This window comes from Carassius gibelio, chromosome A7 (assembly GCF_023724105.1).
Source record: "Carassius gibelio isolate Cgi1373 ecotype wild population from Czech Republic chromosome A7, carGib1.2-hapl.c, whole genome shotgun sequence".
NCBI classification, from domain to species: domain Eukaryota; kingdom Metazoa; phylum Chordata; class Actinopteri; order Cypriniformes; family Cyprinidae; genus Carassius; species Carassius gibelio.
In genome coordinates, this window is record NC_068377.1 from 40,132,311 (window position 1) to 40,148,457 (window position 16,147).

The 16,147-nt window shown below is 35.9% G+C and overlaps 1 protein-coding gene across 2 annotated transcripts; it reads right to left on the reverse strand.

Moving 5' to 3' along the window:
* Positions 1 to 4,923: 4,923 nt before the first annotated feature.
* LOC128017784 (protein KHNYN-like) lies at positions 4,924 to 16,021 on the reverse strand. 2 transcript variants are annotated; one of them, XM_052603306.1, is made up of 9 exons: positions 15,682 to 16,021; positions 14,522 to 14,730; positions 14,144 to 14,278; positions 8,619 to 10,087; positions 7,199 to 7,329; positions 7,019 to 7,115; positions 6,739 to 6,846; positions 6,431 to 6,532; positions 4,924 to 5,758 (listed from the first exon to the last, which is right to left on the reverse strand). In XM_052603306.1, the coding sequence occupies exons 2-9, from the start codon at positions 14,717 to 14,719 to the stop codon at positions 5,422 to 5,424; spliced, it is 2,577 nt and encodes an 858-aa protein (XP_052459266.1). In that variant the 5' UTR covers positions 14,720 to 14,730; positions 15,682 to 16,021; the 3' UTR covers positions 4,924 to 5,421. The 2 variants fall into 2 exon arrangements, with proteins under 2 accessions (XP_052459266.1, XP_052459265.1); XM_052603305.1 differs by having other exon boundaries at positions 4,924 to 5,761.
* Between the last annotated feature and the right edge of the window lie 126 nt (positions 16,022 to 16,147).

The following is a 16,147-nucleotide window of genomic DNA, read 5'->3' on the forward strand; positions in this document are numbered from 1 at the left end:
TTCAACTTGAATCCACTTTCACTCAAATTAGTTTACTATTCTGCAGCCTGTTTGCTTTTTGGACTTAAAATCTCTGCTCTTCCACAGGGACGTGCATCTCATCCGCGATCTCCAAGCAGTTTATCTTCATCAAGCAGGCGAAGACCTTCTCTGATGCCCAGGTCTACTGCAGACAGTTTCACGGTGATCTGGCGAGCGTTGAAGACACGGCGGACTTCAGCCGTCTGCAGGCCGTGGTGAGCGGGGTCACAGATCCGGGCGTGTGGATCGGACTGAAGAGAGGCGAGCTGCACTGGATCTGGTCTCTGTCCGACAGAGCTTTCTACAGGGAAGGAGAAGCTGAATACAGACGCTGGAAAGCAGGACAGCTGGACAACGCCGGAGGACATGAAAACTGTGGTGCTCTCGACAGCAATGGGGAGTTTTGGGATGTCCCCTGTACAAATCAATTTCCCTTCATTTGCTATGATGGTAAGGACACAGTAAAACAATTCACTGCTCTTCTGCCCCAGTATTTCTACCTCAAAAAAAAAAAAAATAATAATAATAAAAAAATCAGCCCTAAATTTAAGATTTGAACTGCATATAAAATGTAAATTAATTTGAATTAAAACATAATTTGTAAAATAACATAAAATAATAAAACATAATGTGATGCATATTCGGTGAAACCAGTCTTATTTTAGTATCCTGTTCTTTAAATTAGTTTTACATTTTTTACTTTATTTTATGTTAGAGTTAGCATATATATATATATATATATATATATATATATATATATATATATATATATATATATATATATATATATATATTATTTTATTTTTTTATTCTGATATGTTTTGTATCTTATATTAGTTATTTTAGTAGATATTGAAATGTAGCCTTGCCTTAATTTTTTTTTTTTTCTTTCTGGTTTTAGTTTTAGCAAACAGTAATGACCTTTTCTGAAAGCGGTCAGATTTCTGTAATAGTGTTTTAAATGCACAATAACCAGATTTATATATTTATCATTAATAAATCCAGTCAGTTCTAATCTCATGCATTTCATTTTAACTGAATACTGCTGGGTTCACAGCTAGCCACATGTTTGACCATGTTCATACTTTTTAACAGAATAAATGTCATTGATTTCACAATTAATAGATTTATGCTGGTTTGAAAATATGATCAAGTCAAATCGATTAGTTTTTAAAGAAATCTTACCTGTTTTATGACTCAGGTTTTTTAAGTTTATTAATTAGTTAAAACTGTGTAATCCAAATGGATGCCAATTTTATATGCAATTCATATCTTACATAAAACTTAAAATATCCTAAATATCTCATATTTCACTTCTGTTTTTAGGACCATTTAGATATTAATTAATTTGATATTAGAAATGATTTACATAAAATTTTATTGTAACATGAAAATAACTAATATAGGATAGTTTTGACACATATATTTTGTTGTAGTATTGTCTGATTACTTTCTGATTTAAAACATTAGAATGCATTATAATAATGAGATTTTTGATAGATTTGATCTGAGTTTGAATAAATGAGTTGTTTTCCAAACTAGTAAATATTTGAGAATTCAGAAACACAGCATTTTATTGATGTATTATTTAATTGTCTCCTAGCTAGCGAGTCCCCAAGCCTTGTTTAGTGTATTTTCCCAGTCCCAGTACTGAACGTACAGTATGTTATTGTATCACAGGAAATGTCCCCCAGAGGTACGTGTATGTCAGTGCAGGTAAGAGCTGGAGCGACGCGCGGACACTCTGCAGACAGACACACACAGATCTGGTCAGCGTGAGGAACCTGGACGAGAACCAGCAGCTGCAGAATTTGGTGCATGGTACTCCGGTGTTCATCGGTCTGTATAAAGATGCTTTCAGATGGACGGATAACAGCAGCTCCATGATCAGACACTGGTCCGTCGGCGAGCCTGATGGCAGTGGAGCTTGTGTTTTGCACAGTCTCTCAAACACATGGTCCGATGAGAACTGTGACCAAACAAGACCGTTCATCTGTGAGGACGGTGAGCTGCTTTTACAACACACTCTGATCAAAGTCCCCATGAAGATGAAGCTCCATTAAGAACTAATGTAGGGCACGACTTGGCTCTGTTGTTGATTGGATCTTGAGGTGTGGGCGTGTCTCTCAAAAATGCAGGGGCGGGGCTTAAACGAGGAGGATTCTGAATTTAGTCAACATTATGAGGTCATTCAAGATGTGGATGAGTTTCTTCATTAGGTTTGTAGTGTCTCATCAATGGATGCTCTGCAGTGAATGGGTGCCATCAGAATGAGAGTACAAAACAGCTGATAAAAGCATCCCAATAATCCACAGCACTCCAGTCCATCAGTGAACATCTGGAGAAGACAAAAGATGAAACACATCCAGCATTAAGATGATTTTAACTTAAATATAAGTGTTAAAAATGTCTTTAATCAGCTGTTTGGACTCTCATTCTGACGGCACCCATACACTGCAGAGCATCCATTGATGAGACACTGATGCAATGCTACATTTCTACAAATCTGATGAAAAACTCATCCTGATCTCTGATGACCTAAGGGTGAGCACATATTAAGATAATTTTCATCTTTGGGGGAGCTATTCCTTTAAATAAATTATTTAACATGGAAAAATAGCTAGGTGAACACGCATGGTAATCTGATAATCGGATCTCAAACTGTTCCTACAGGAGTGAAGATGCAGATACTGAGAATGAAGCTGAGATCAGGTCAGAATATGGATGATCCTGTGATGAAGGTGTCCGTCGTGCAGAAGGTGAGTCTGATTGAGTTCTGCTTGTGTGATCGAGCCCAGCACCAGTATCTGTGTCACTTAACTCACTGTGTCACTTATAATCTCAGATCCAGCAGAAACTCATGAGTCTGGGAATGCCTACAGATGCCAAACTACAGTGGAGAGTTCAGTCGGATGGCGAGATCTTCCTCGCGCTGGAGAAGGACATGAATTCACAGAAATAACATGTTGAAAAGACCATTGGTTTAGATGTATTATTCTGACTAAAAATTACACTTTTGTTGTAAACTATTTTAGTTTCTTTGTTCTGCAAATCCTTTTCTGATTTCATGATCGCTTTCTTTGAAATGTTTGTTTAGGCACTTTGCATGTATCAAGCAAATAAGTTCTTCTCTTTGATTTGCATTGTTAATGGAAGAGGATTTTATTAGGAGGAATATTTTAAACACATTTAAAACTTTGAATTTTTCCAGTCAAATATTTTTGCATCCACCATTAACGTCAATGTTTTTCTGGACAGTGATTTTTTTTCTGCAGGTAAATTTATTTAAATAAAACATAGTTTCATCACATATTTGAAACTATTTCAAAGTCTTATTTCCCAAATCCCTATGCTATTTCAGCTAATGAAAACATAAATATTATATTAAATGTACTTTAACTAACCTAACAGACGAGAATAATCAACATAAAGTGCAACCAATGAACAAGTGATTTCAAGACTTCGTCTTTCTCATTGAGTCAATGTGTAAATTGAAACTTTCAAAAACCAACATGAGCACACAAACTTGGTGCAAGGGTTTTAAAATACTGATTGATCCATATTAAAGCAAATTTTTCTTCAATAAAGTCTTTTAAATGTATTCATAACATCAACTTACAGATTGTGTTAAAGCAGCTTTACAATGTTAAACAGCTTAAAGGTGTGTTGATAATGCAAGAGGACAATAGAAAACAGTCAGTTTTTCAGTCAAAGTCAGTTCATGATGATTCACTAATGCCGTCATTCAGTTCAGCTCTCCTCCAGTAGTGTCTTAAAAGCAGAAGGCTTGATCCCCCCTGACAGGGGGTCAGACGGAAAGTAGCCTACATATAATATGGAGGTAAACTTGTACAGTAAATATAAAGATGCACTGACTGATTTTAAACTGTAATTTTTGCAGCTCCAGAAATGGATAATCTATGATTTATTGAATAATTTATTCAGAATCAGCATTGGCTGGACGAAAGCAAATTAGTATACTTTAAAGTTTTTACTTACAAATGAAGATAACGTAGTGCAAATAATATCGGAGGAAGAAAAACTATTAATGTCTCAACTCGAGCAATAGAGCTAACCCCCCCCCCCCATAAACAATAATTTAATACACCGTTAGATTTTGGACACGATATTGTCAATATTGTTTGTTTTTTGTGCGAGTTTGCTAACCTAAATTAAGCAAAACTGTTGTGCGTCTCCACACTGTAGAGTTTTTCACCGGGCCGTGAAGAAATATAGAGCTGAGTATCATCAGCATAACAGTGAAAGCTAACACCATGTTTCCTGATGATATCTCCCAAGGGTAACATATAAAGCGTGAAGAGTAGCGGCCCTAGTACTGAGCCTTGAGGTACTCCATACTACACTTCTGATCGATATGATACATCTTCATTCACTGCTGTGAAATTGATGGCGGTCATTTAAGTATGATTTAAACCATGCTAATGCACTTCCACTGATGCCAACAAAATTGCACATTTTGGACCTAGCTTTATCCAATTAATTTGCACATAACATTTCAGAAAACTTGTAATACAACAAACAATTGCAATTCCTAATGTAAACGATCTACGGGGTGAGTATGGTTATAATCTATAGGATATTTTATACCCCATTCACTCATATAGCTCACTATGTATGCAGCATCAGTGGTGCAATAGCGCCCTCTGCTGGTACACAGCATGAGTGCGCTGTGGATATTCAGTTTTTAAAAAGTGTTCAAATTGATCATATAAAATATCAAGTAAACTTTAGGTGCAGATGTAGTTCTTAATAAATATTAAACTATTTAATCAGTTTGAATATAATACTGAAACAAATCAATAAAAAATGACTCCATAGGTTGAATCAACAGGTCTGATGTGTTTTAAATAGATTACCTGCAACACAAATTCACAGACAACCTGATTTACGTAGCTGTTTAATAGGGACAGAGCGCATTAATGAACATCTGCATAAAAATACAAAATGTAAACATTTCAGAGCATAGCGACATTGCTGATGTACATCCGTCGTCCCTGAAGGAAAACCATGAAAACAAGACAAATGTCTAAGTAAACTTATTAAGGCATATTCTTTGCTTGATTTGGTCTCTTACACTCGTCATATTTTTATTGTCCTTACATCATGTGAAAATAAATAGTATCAAGCGTTGATATTTCAGATTAAAACTCCTAAAAGCACATTCTAAAGCACAACTGCAGTTAATAAAATTTTTTAAAAGTTCATAAAAACTCATTCACACTCATTGAATATAAATTACGTAAATTATAAATTATGAAAGCACATTGGGAGTTAAATAGCTCTGGAATCGTAAGAAATGATGATTATATTCTTATGTATTGCTCAGTACACAATATTTCCAGACGCTGGCCGTCCCCGTCTTCCTCTGCTCGTCTCAGTTCATTCCTGTTGTTCCAGGATGAGGTCTGTGAGTCGGCTGACGTCTCTGATCCTCGGGTGACACTGCAGGATCATGATAATCACGCTCTCCTGGCCAGGAAAGATCGTCACTAAACCCTGCAGCAGCTTCAGTGTCTCCTCCGCCGTCCTCTCCCTGACCTCCTGACGCCCCTCACCCTCATCCCACTGACCTCTGCCTGACCCCTGACCTCTGCTGGGACCCCCCGGTGTCCGGTCTCGAAAGCGCAGCACTTCGGTGTGAGCGTGCAGCGTGGCAGGCCGATGAGGAGAGGACGCGGATGCACCTGCGTATGAGTGACTGCCTGGGACAGGTAAACTACTGCCGAGGCACAGGCACACAAACACAACACAATGGGTTTTTTGTTGTTGTCAAAATTTAGAGAACATATAGCACATAGATTGTTTCAAAAAATGGTGTTCTACAGAAAAAAAGGCATCATTTGGTAAATCTCCTAAACAACAAAACACAACAATCCCCTGAAATCTCCATGTTTGCATTTTCAGCTTAAATATTACCCAACAGTGAAAACACATAATACTGATGAAAATACTAAATACTTGTGGCCATTCAGTTTGTTATCCCTGCCTAAATATAATCGTATAATAATTCTTCATATTTAAATATATTAATAATGCTTTGCTTTTTTGTGTCAAAAGTATAAATTAATCATGTACAGTACCGTTCAAAAGTTTGGGGTCAGTAAGATTTATTTAGTTTTATTCAATTATTACACAAAAATATTGTGCAGCACAACGGTGTTCAACACTGATAATAATCAGAAATGTTTCTTGAGCAGTAAATCATCATATTATTCTGATTTCTGAAGATCATGTGACACTGAAGACTGGAGGAGTGATGCTGAAAATACAGTTTTGATGAGCAGAAGAGACCTCTTTCTTTACCAACCCCAAACTTCTGGACAGCAGTGCACATCATTTGAGTCCAAAATCTCTAGAAGACAGTGTGATGTGGAGTGGATGTTAGTACCTGTTGTGTTTATGAAGGAAGTCTCTCAGATGAGGACCACCGCGGCCCAAAGGATCGTCAGGTAACATGAAAAGATCGCCGGCAAACACGTACTGAAGCAAACTGGAACAACACTTCCATCAGTGAATGACCACGACTGAGACAGATATAAAACCCTGTTCACCACACGAACCCTAGTGAGCTACCCTCAAAAGAATCGTTTTAAGATGCTTCAGGAAAGCTTCAATTATGAAGATCTCCCTTTCCACATAGAACAATCATAATATACTAGTTAAACAAATCTGAGATGGGATGACTGTGAATATAACCTTTTCTTAATGATGTCTCTCCAGGCGGGCGACTCGTCCACCAGATCTCTCAGGTTGTCATTGGTCACAATCACTCCTTTGGTCTTCTGCGCCAGCTCCAGCATGAATCTAACCAACAATCACTCATTAACTAACGAATCAGCACTGTTTTAGTTTACGCCTCGGCTGCATGCTCTTGCACTCAACTAATATTCAGACCTAAATGTAAGATTTATGTATGTGAATTGCATGTAAAATATCCGGCTATTTTGTGTTGATTTGAGATGAAATGATTAATTACCGGTCGTCGTATGAGTTGATTCTCTTGCCCTCGACCTCTCTGGATGGAGTGTATTTGAGGAAACCCAGATCACAGAGTTCATTCATGTATTGCCTCTCTACAGAAGACACAGAGTCACATGATGACACACTCGCTGCGGTCTCAACACACTGAGATGTGAAGGCATAGAGTGAGCTTCACCTTTAACCTTTGAGTTGCTCTTCTGTCTCCACTGAGGGACGAACACGGTGATCTCACGATGACCTCTCGCCCAAAACTGCTGCACGGCCAGAGCGATGCCTCGACAGGAGAAAAACACCCCCAAACCGTGACTGCGGAGGATAGGCATCAGATTCACAGGTTCATGTACAATTCTTAAATCAAGATACATTTACTGGAGATGAAAAATCTTGTTTCATATTTACCTGAATTTACAAATTAAACAAGAACAAATATCAGAGAAATAGGTGTCCGAAAAATAATTCAAAGATAAAACATCTATTTCCCTGATCCCATTGGCATATACAGGTTTATCAATTTTCACTGAATTTTGACCAGCTTTTTATTAAACCAGACTCAATAACATGTCTTCTCTCAGGATAGTTAAAAGAAAACATCCAAAATTCACTTTTAAGTGTTATATCCATCAGTAGATTTCAAATTCAGAACATAACTTTAAAGCCATTTTCTCAAAACAAGTTTCTTTCTCTACTTCAGCAGAAGTTAAATGCACCTAAATGTACAGTTCCCTTTCAAGGGAGCTTCGAACTGCATCCTCTAGGGGGCGCTATGGGGAACACCTCGTTGTGACCCGTGTCTTAAGCATACATTGAAAAAACACCAACGAGTTCGTCCGAAGCATGGCAGGGAGCTAGAGGACGCAGCATACAAGAATTTTCAACCTGGCTGACATAACATTTTTAAACATTTAACTCAAGAAAACTTGTAATACACAACAATTGTCTCAATGTACTCAGCAGTTCGAAGACGGCGATATCTATTAGTAAACATTTTACAGTGTTGACCTGTCGTATCTGGCCTTAACGTGTCATTGTGCAGCTCAAGAAAATGTTTCTTGATTTAAGAATATTTATACAGGAGAACCATTCTGTGTGTAAATGGATTAGAAATGAGTTTTTCATAGCACTGTAGTTTTTAATGGCTACAGCAACAGTATATTTAAAAAAGACTATCAGTCATAAAAAAGTACGGAGCCCGCACATGACACGCAGGAAAATATAAGGCTAAATCGTGTGCACGATTTACTAATTCGTTCCCTCAATGTACTAAAACGTCCACACGATTACTATAGTGTTCCCACGATTTACTATTGCGTTCACCCGATTTATAAATTGTGCGCACGATTTACTAAAACAAACGATTACTATTGCGTTCCCTCAATTTATTTATTTTTTCTTGCATGTCATGTGCGGGGCTTCGAAAAAAAGATACCAGTCACATCATCTTAAATTCTGATCAATACTTGCTACACTTTAAGTACAACAACACACTAGAGGTGGACTGTTGACAGACAGGAATGCATATGATGCCTTTTGCGAGAATCAGGGAGTCTCTGTTCTCATTCTGACCACAAGAAGGCACACCATCTCGTGGTTTTTACCTCATTGCGACATTGCTCCCATCGATGATGATCTGACGCAGCATGGGGTCACCAGGCTCGTCCGACAGCTGCAGTTTGAAGGGTGTCTTGAGGCTCTCGAGGAACCGCTGTGATCCCGTGACCACCGATGCTGCACCTGATCTGCCGTGTTGAGGTTTGTGCGGAATGGACTGGTTGGAGATATTTGGGGAACTGAGATCTGGGTTCTGACTGATAGTCCGTGGAGGCAGTTGGACGTGTGAATCCATTGGTTGTACTTCGGAGTCCAAGGTTTCAAAGCAGTATGTCGTCTGCGGTGGGCCTCTCACCGATAAAGGCCTGCCATTAATGTTCACTGGTTTGGATGGGTCTACCTTTGTGGTCCTCATCTCTGCTCCAGCCTTTTCACTCCCAGTGTCGAGATCTGTGACTGAATTTGGACCAATCTTCCAGTCAGCTTTTTTAGAGCCTCCTCTCGTCCTGTTCACCTCTCCTTGTTTCTGCAGTTCCATGAGCAGCTCGTGTGGCTTGAGGTCGGGGAGATTGCTGCACACTTCCATTACGGTCTCTTCGGTGTAGCCACAAGTGGCCGCGGCCTTCTTCAACACATCCAAGACAAAGTCTTCCTCTTTAGCATTGGGTTTTTCTTTACTGGCTTCTAGAATCTGAAGTGCCTCATGCATTTCTCCACCAATTCCCGTCACATTTTGGGACTCGCTGGGGAGGTTCCGCTGGCCGGATTTGTCCTGCTCCTGCTGGATCAAATCCAGAAGCTGCGAGGCTTCTCTGGGACCGGTTCGGGTTAGAACAGCTTGCACCACGTCCTTGGCAAATCCCATTGTGGTGAAGAACATGAGGAGGTGGTCGAAATCCTCTCTGCTCCCCGCGGACAACAGCACAGACTCATGCGATGGCGTTTTAGATTTGGTTTCTTGTGGCGAACCACGTTCTGGAGACGCCGGCATCTCAAAGTGTGTTGGGTCAAGGGCCAAGCTTTGAGAAAAAGAGTTGTATGATTTTCTGCTGAAATCATCCGTCCCGTTAATTCTGTGATGGGCAGATTGTAGAAAAAGACCTGGCTGCTTGGAAGGTGAGTTCTCTGCATTATAATTCGATCTCAGCTGTCCCTCAGAGCCTCCAAAATCAATTTCATCAACAGTTCTCTGCATCGCCCACGATCCATTGCCTTTGAATGGGATCAGACCTTCCCGGTCCCGCTTTGCATACGAGTCCAATCCAGACTGCTTGACCAAATCCAGCAGGACCTCTTTCACCAGCACAGGTAACACCAGCAGGTCCAGGGTGTGACGGTCCTCCAGACTCTCCACGATGGCTTTGAAGGCCCGACGTGACTCCAGGGATTCGAGGCCAGCCTCATTGCGCCGTCCCTGGCTGCTCTTGTACTTCTCCAGCAGGTCAGTAATAAAGGAATAGGCTTTCACCACAGGTTCTGCCAGCCCGGTTATGAGGATGATGCCTTGAGATCCCACCTGTAGGACGGGAAAGCACAAGTCATGCATTTGATGCATTATATGTTTATCAAGTAACATCTATTATTTATTTATTTTTTTTCAATGTAATATTTATTTGGCATTTTATGTAATTTATTTTGATTTTCATTTTACTATGATTTACATTTATATCTATACGTTTACACAATTTCGTTTCTCTAGTTACATTTATCTTAGATTTTATGCTCTTTTTAATGTTAACTGTTATCTTGCATTTTGTGAATTTTTTTTCCAAGTGATTTTCAAGCTGTTTTTATGTAATGTTCATATTATATGTAATGTTTATATTTTGCATTTTATGCATTTATTATGTTACATTTATCCTGCATTTTATGCATTTATTAGGTAACATTTATCTTGCATTTTATGCATTTATTGTGTTACATTTATCTTGCATTTTAAGCATTTATTGTGTTACATTTATCTTGCATTTTATGCATTTATTAGGTTACATTTATCTTGCATTTTATGCATTTATTGTGTTACATTTATCTTGCATTTTAAGCATTTATTGTGTTACATTTATCTTGCATTTTATGCATTTATTAGGTTACATTTATCTTGCATTTTATGCATTTATTAGGTTACATTTATCTTGCATTTTATGCATTTATTGTGTTACATTTATCTTGCATTTTAAGCATTTATTGTGTTACATTTATCTTGCATTTTATGCATTTATTATGTTAAATTTATCTTGCATTTTAAGCATTTATTATGTTACATTTATCCTGCATTTTATGCATTTATTAGGTTACATTTATCTTGCATTTTATGCATTTATTGTGTTACATTTATCTTGCATTTTATGCATTTATTAGGTTACATTTATCTTGCATTTTATGCATTTATTGTGTTACATTTATCTTGCATTTTATGCATTTATTATGTTACATTTATCTTGCATTTTATGCATTTATTGTGTTACATTTATCTTGCATTTTATGCATTTATTGTGTTACATTTATCTTGCATTTTATGCATTTATTGTGTTACATTTATCTTGCATTTTAAGCATTTATTGTGTTACATTTATCTTGCATTTTATGCATTTATTAGGTTACATTTATCTTGCATTTTATGCATTTATTGTGTTACATTTATCTTGCATTTTAAGCATTTATTGTGTTACATTTATCTTGCATTTTATGCATTTATTATGTTAAATTTATCTTGCATTTTAAGCATTTGTTATGTTACATTTATCCTGCATTTTATGCATTTATTAGGTTACATTTATCTTGCATTTTATGCATATATTGTGTTACATTTATCTTGCACTTTATGCATTTATTAGGTTACATTTATCTTGCATTTTATGCATTTATTGTGTTACATTTATCTTGCATTTTATGCATTTATTATGTTACATTTATCTTGCATTTTATGCATTTATTGTGTTACATTTATCTTGCATTTTATGCATTTATTGTGTTACATTTATCTTGCATTTTATGCATTTATTGTGTTACATTTATCTTGCATTTTAAGCATTTATTGTGTTACATTTATCTTGCATTTTATGCATTTATTAGGTTACATTTATCTTGCATTTTATGCATTTATTGTGTTACATTTATCTTGCATTTTAAGCATTTATTGTGTTACATTTATCTTGCATTTTATGCATTTATTGTGTTACATTTATCTTGCATTTTATGCATTTATTAGGTTACATTTATCTTGCATTTTATGCATTTATTGTGTTACATTTATCTTGCATTTTATGCATTTATTGTGTTACATTTATCTTGCATTTTATGCATTTATTGTGTTACATTTATCTTGCATTTTATGCATTTATTGTGTTACATTTATCTTGCATTTTAAGCATTTATTGTGTTACATTTATCTTGCATTTTATGCATTTATTAGGTTACATTTATCTTGCATTTTATGCATTTATTGTGTTACATTTATCTTGCATTTTAAGCATTTATTGTGTTACATTTATCTTGCATTTTATGCATTTATTATGTTAAATTTATCTTGCATTTTAAGCATTTGTTATGTTACATTTATCTTGCATTTTATGCATTTATTAGGTTACATTTATCTTGCATTTTATGCATATATTGTGTTACATTTATCTTGCATTTTATGCATTTATTAGGTTACATTTATCTTGCATTTTATGCATTTATTGTGTTACATTTATCTTGCATTTTAAGCATTTGTTATGTTACATTTATCCTGCATTTTATGCATTTATTAGGTTACATTTATCTTGCATTTTATGCATATATTGTGTTACATTTATCTTGCATTTTATGCATTTATTAGGTTACATTTATCTTGCATTTTATGCATTTATTGTGTTACATTTATCTTGCATTTTATGCATTTATTATGTTACATTTATCTTGCATTTTATGCATTTATTGTGTTACATTTATCTTGCATTTTATGCATTTATTGTGTTACATTTATCTTGCATTTTATGCATTTATTGTGTTACATTTATCTTGCATTTTAAGCATTTATTGTGTTACATTTATCTTGCATTTTATGCATTTATTAGGTTACATTTATCTTGCATTTTATGCATTTATTGTGTTACATTTATCTTGCATTTTAAGCATTTATTGTGTTACATTTATCTTGCATTTTATGCATTTATTATGTTAAATTTATCTTGCATTTTAAGCATTTATTATGTTACATTTATCCTGCATTTTATGCATTTATTAGGTTACATTTATCTTGCATTTTATGCATATATTGTGTTACATTTATCTTGCATTTTATGCATTTATTAGGTTACATTTATCTTGCATTTTATGCATTTATTATGTTACATTTACCTTGCATTTTAAGCATTTATTGTGTTACATTTATCTTGCATTTTATGCATTTATTGTGTTACATTTATCTTGCATTTTATGCATTTATTATGTTAAATTTATCTTGCATTTTAAGCATTTATTATGTTACATTTATCCTGCATTTTATGCATTTATTAGGTTACATTTATCTTGCATTTTATGCATATATTGTGTTACATTTATCTTGCATTTTATGCATTTATTAGGTTACATTTATCTTGCATTTTATGCATTTATTATGTTACATTTACCTTGCATTTTAAGCATTTATTGTGTTACATTTATCTTGCATTTTATGCATTTATTATGTTAAATTTATCTTGCATTTTATGCATTTATTAGGTTACATTTATCTTGCATTTTATGCATTTATTGTGTTACATTTATGTTGCATTTTATGCATTTATTAGGTTACATTTATCTTGCATTTTATGCATTTATTATGTTACATTTACCTTGCATTTTAAGCATTTATTGTGTTACATTTATCTTGCATTTTATGCATTTATTATGTTAAATTTATCTTGCATTTTATGCATTTATTAGGTTACATTTATCTTGCATTTTATGCATTTATTGTGTTACATTTATGTTGCATTTTATGCATTTATTAGGTTACATTTATCTTGCATTTTATGCATTTATTATGTTACATTTATCTTGCATTTTAAGCATTTATTGTGTTACATTTATCCTGCATTTTTATGTAATTTTTTATGTTACATCGATCTACTTGATTTTATGCAGTTTGATTTTCTAAGGTAAGATTTATCTTGTTTTATGGATGTTTAGATACGTTTCAAATTTGAGGCCACTGTAGTGTGTCTGTCTCACCTTCTGTTTTTCCTAGTTTCGAGTAACAAAGGTGGTAGAATAACATCTGGATGGAAATATGAATATGGAAATGATGTCATGCGTATTAAAAAAGGCGTTGCTGCAAGGAGGCGGGTGGAAGAATGAAGCTTGTTTATGCACCCACCATCTTCAGATATTTGCGCAAGTTTGATTGAAATGGCAATGTTTCATAATCAACGTTTATGAAAAAAATCAGGTTTGGCTCTAATGTTTTTGTGCTGTGCAAAGAAAAGTAATACGTTTACACATAAAAACCTTCAGCTATATATACTTTGAAAAGGGGTTAAAGGGTAGTAGCATTGAAACTATATCAGAAAATACAGCACAGATGGTCTTTAGAAAACCCTTTACTCACCACTATTTGAGCGGAGGAATTTTTAATCAGGCCATCCATAAACAGCCCTTTAGCACCACTGAAGACACAGTGAAGCACTTCAGGAAACTGGATCTCTTGCTGAGCTTCCTGATTGACGACACCTTTCACAAAAAGCTACAAGATGCATAACATATAAGTTGAGTAAACCCTCAGGAATTCGATTAGGAAACATTTCTATTGTAATTATAGCTTTTGCATCCTTAAACCAATACAAGCATCTGTGATGGGAACATGCAGTTCTAGACTTAGACTTGTTATTCCACATCAAGCAGGACTTTATAAATACATGTTGTTGTTGTTGTCGTTGCCGTTTCACTTTAGGTGCACAGAAACTGAAAGTCTTAGAGTGTGAAGCACCTTCGCGGCCTGCACGTCTCCTGAAGCCCCCAGCAGCTGCAGCCAGATCTGACCACTCTGTGCAGACAGAGCGTCCTCTTCTCCGATACTCAGCTTCACCCCAAAGATCCGCTCGACGGTGGGCTGCAGTGCCAGCAGCGCCCCCCTCAACACACCTGCACAGGTGAACTCGTCCTCCATCAGACCTGAGAGAGCCATGATGCAACTCACTGAAAGAGACGTGAGAAGGACACAGTCAACGGTGGAGCTTCAGACGAGAGAGAACAAGAACAAACAAACAAAACAAAAATAAAGTCCAACTTCAGTATATTAGCAGAAGTTTTCATTGTTCAGAAGTACTAATCGATTAAATCCCAGGGTCTAAATAATGTTAATAGCATGTTCATTCAAAGTTATCTGGTCTTTTTCTCATTACTACTTATAAGTTTCAGATGGTTTGGAGAACATCCAAACTAATGTTCTCATTATGTTCAGAAAACAGTCACATGGAAATCCCAGATAACACAGATGTGTGTTAAAGATCGCTTCAACACAATAACTTTTATAATACTATAAGTATCTCTGGGTTTTTTTTGTGTTTGTTTTTTTTTTTTTTTGCTCAAAGTTATGTGAGGGTTTTGATCTCTCAACTTAGAGAACAGATCCTGTTTATTATTATAATGAATATTTAATATTACACTTAAACTTTGACTGTAGCCTAAACATGTTGCATACTAATTGTACTATTTATGAACCTCAAAGCATATGTTTGTGTATTTTGTGTTACTCCATGCTGATGTTCTATATGATGGCACATGTAGTGTACAGAAGGGCCCAAACATAACCTCAAGCCCCCCCACCCACTCCTCAAAAAAAAGAAAGAAAAAAGATAGTACACCATCACTGAACGTTTTGTGAGAACATTCACAAATATCATTTTAGAACTTAAAGGGAACGTTAGGAATAGCGAGACGTTCTTAGAACATGTTTATATTCGAGTACTATTGGGTTTCGCAATTAAAATCGGTCAAACGATTAAATATAATGTGTTTAACAATTATAACGAACGAAACAGATTCATGATAAAAACTCAACAACGGTGTTAATTAACAAAAACACAAGTATAAAACAGAAATGTGTGCTATACATAGGACCGAGCGACAGTAAACAGGCGTTCTTACCATAATCGCGTGAACTTTAAACTGCGCTCTTTCGTGTTTACGAAGCGTCGCGATAAACAATCCGGAGCGAGTCTGAACGCTCTTCTGCGACGCTCCAGATTCAGTCCAAATGTAGTCCTGCTCGCTTATAAAAGGCTTCTTTTGGTTTAGAGATCGCTCGTGGTTCCGCGAGACTCGTTGATCCACATTTTGGACAGGTCATGATGATTGTTGATCAAATGAAACCAAAGGGAAACTTTGCGCTGATCTTCTTCTACCGTAATGAACGTAAAGCACGCGCACGGACAGTCTGCTGACGCGCTTTAACGCGTGCTCACAGACATCTACAGGCGTGAAACACTGAAACACGAGGGACATCAGACCAGACACGATTTAAAAACACGTTATATGACTTAATATATGGAAGTGCGTGAAAAATAGACGGACGCAGGCTTTATTATGGCTTTAGGCAGATACAGTGACATCT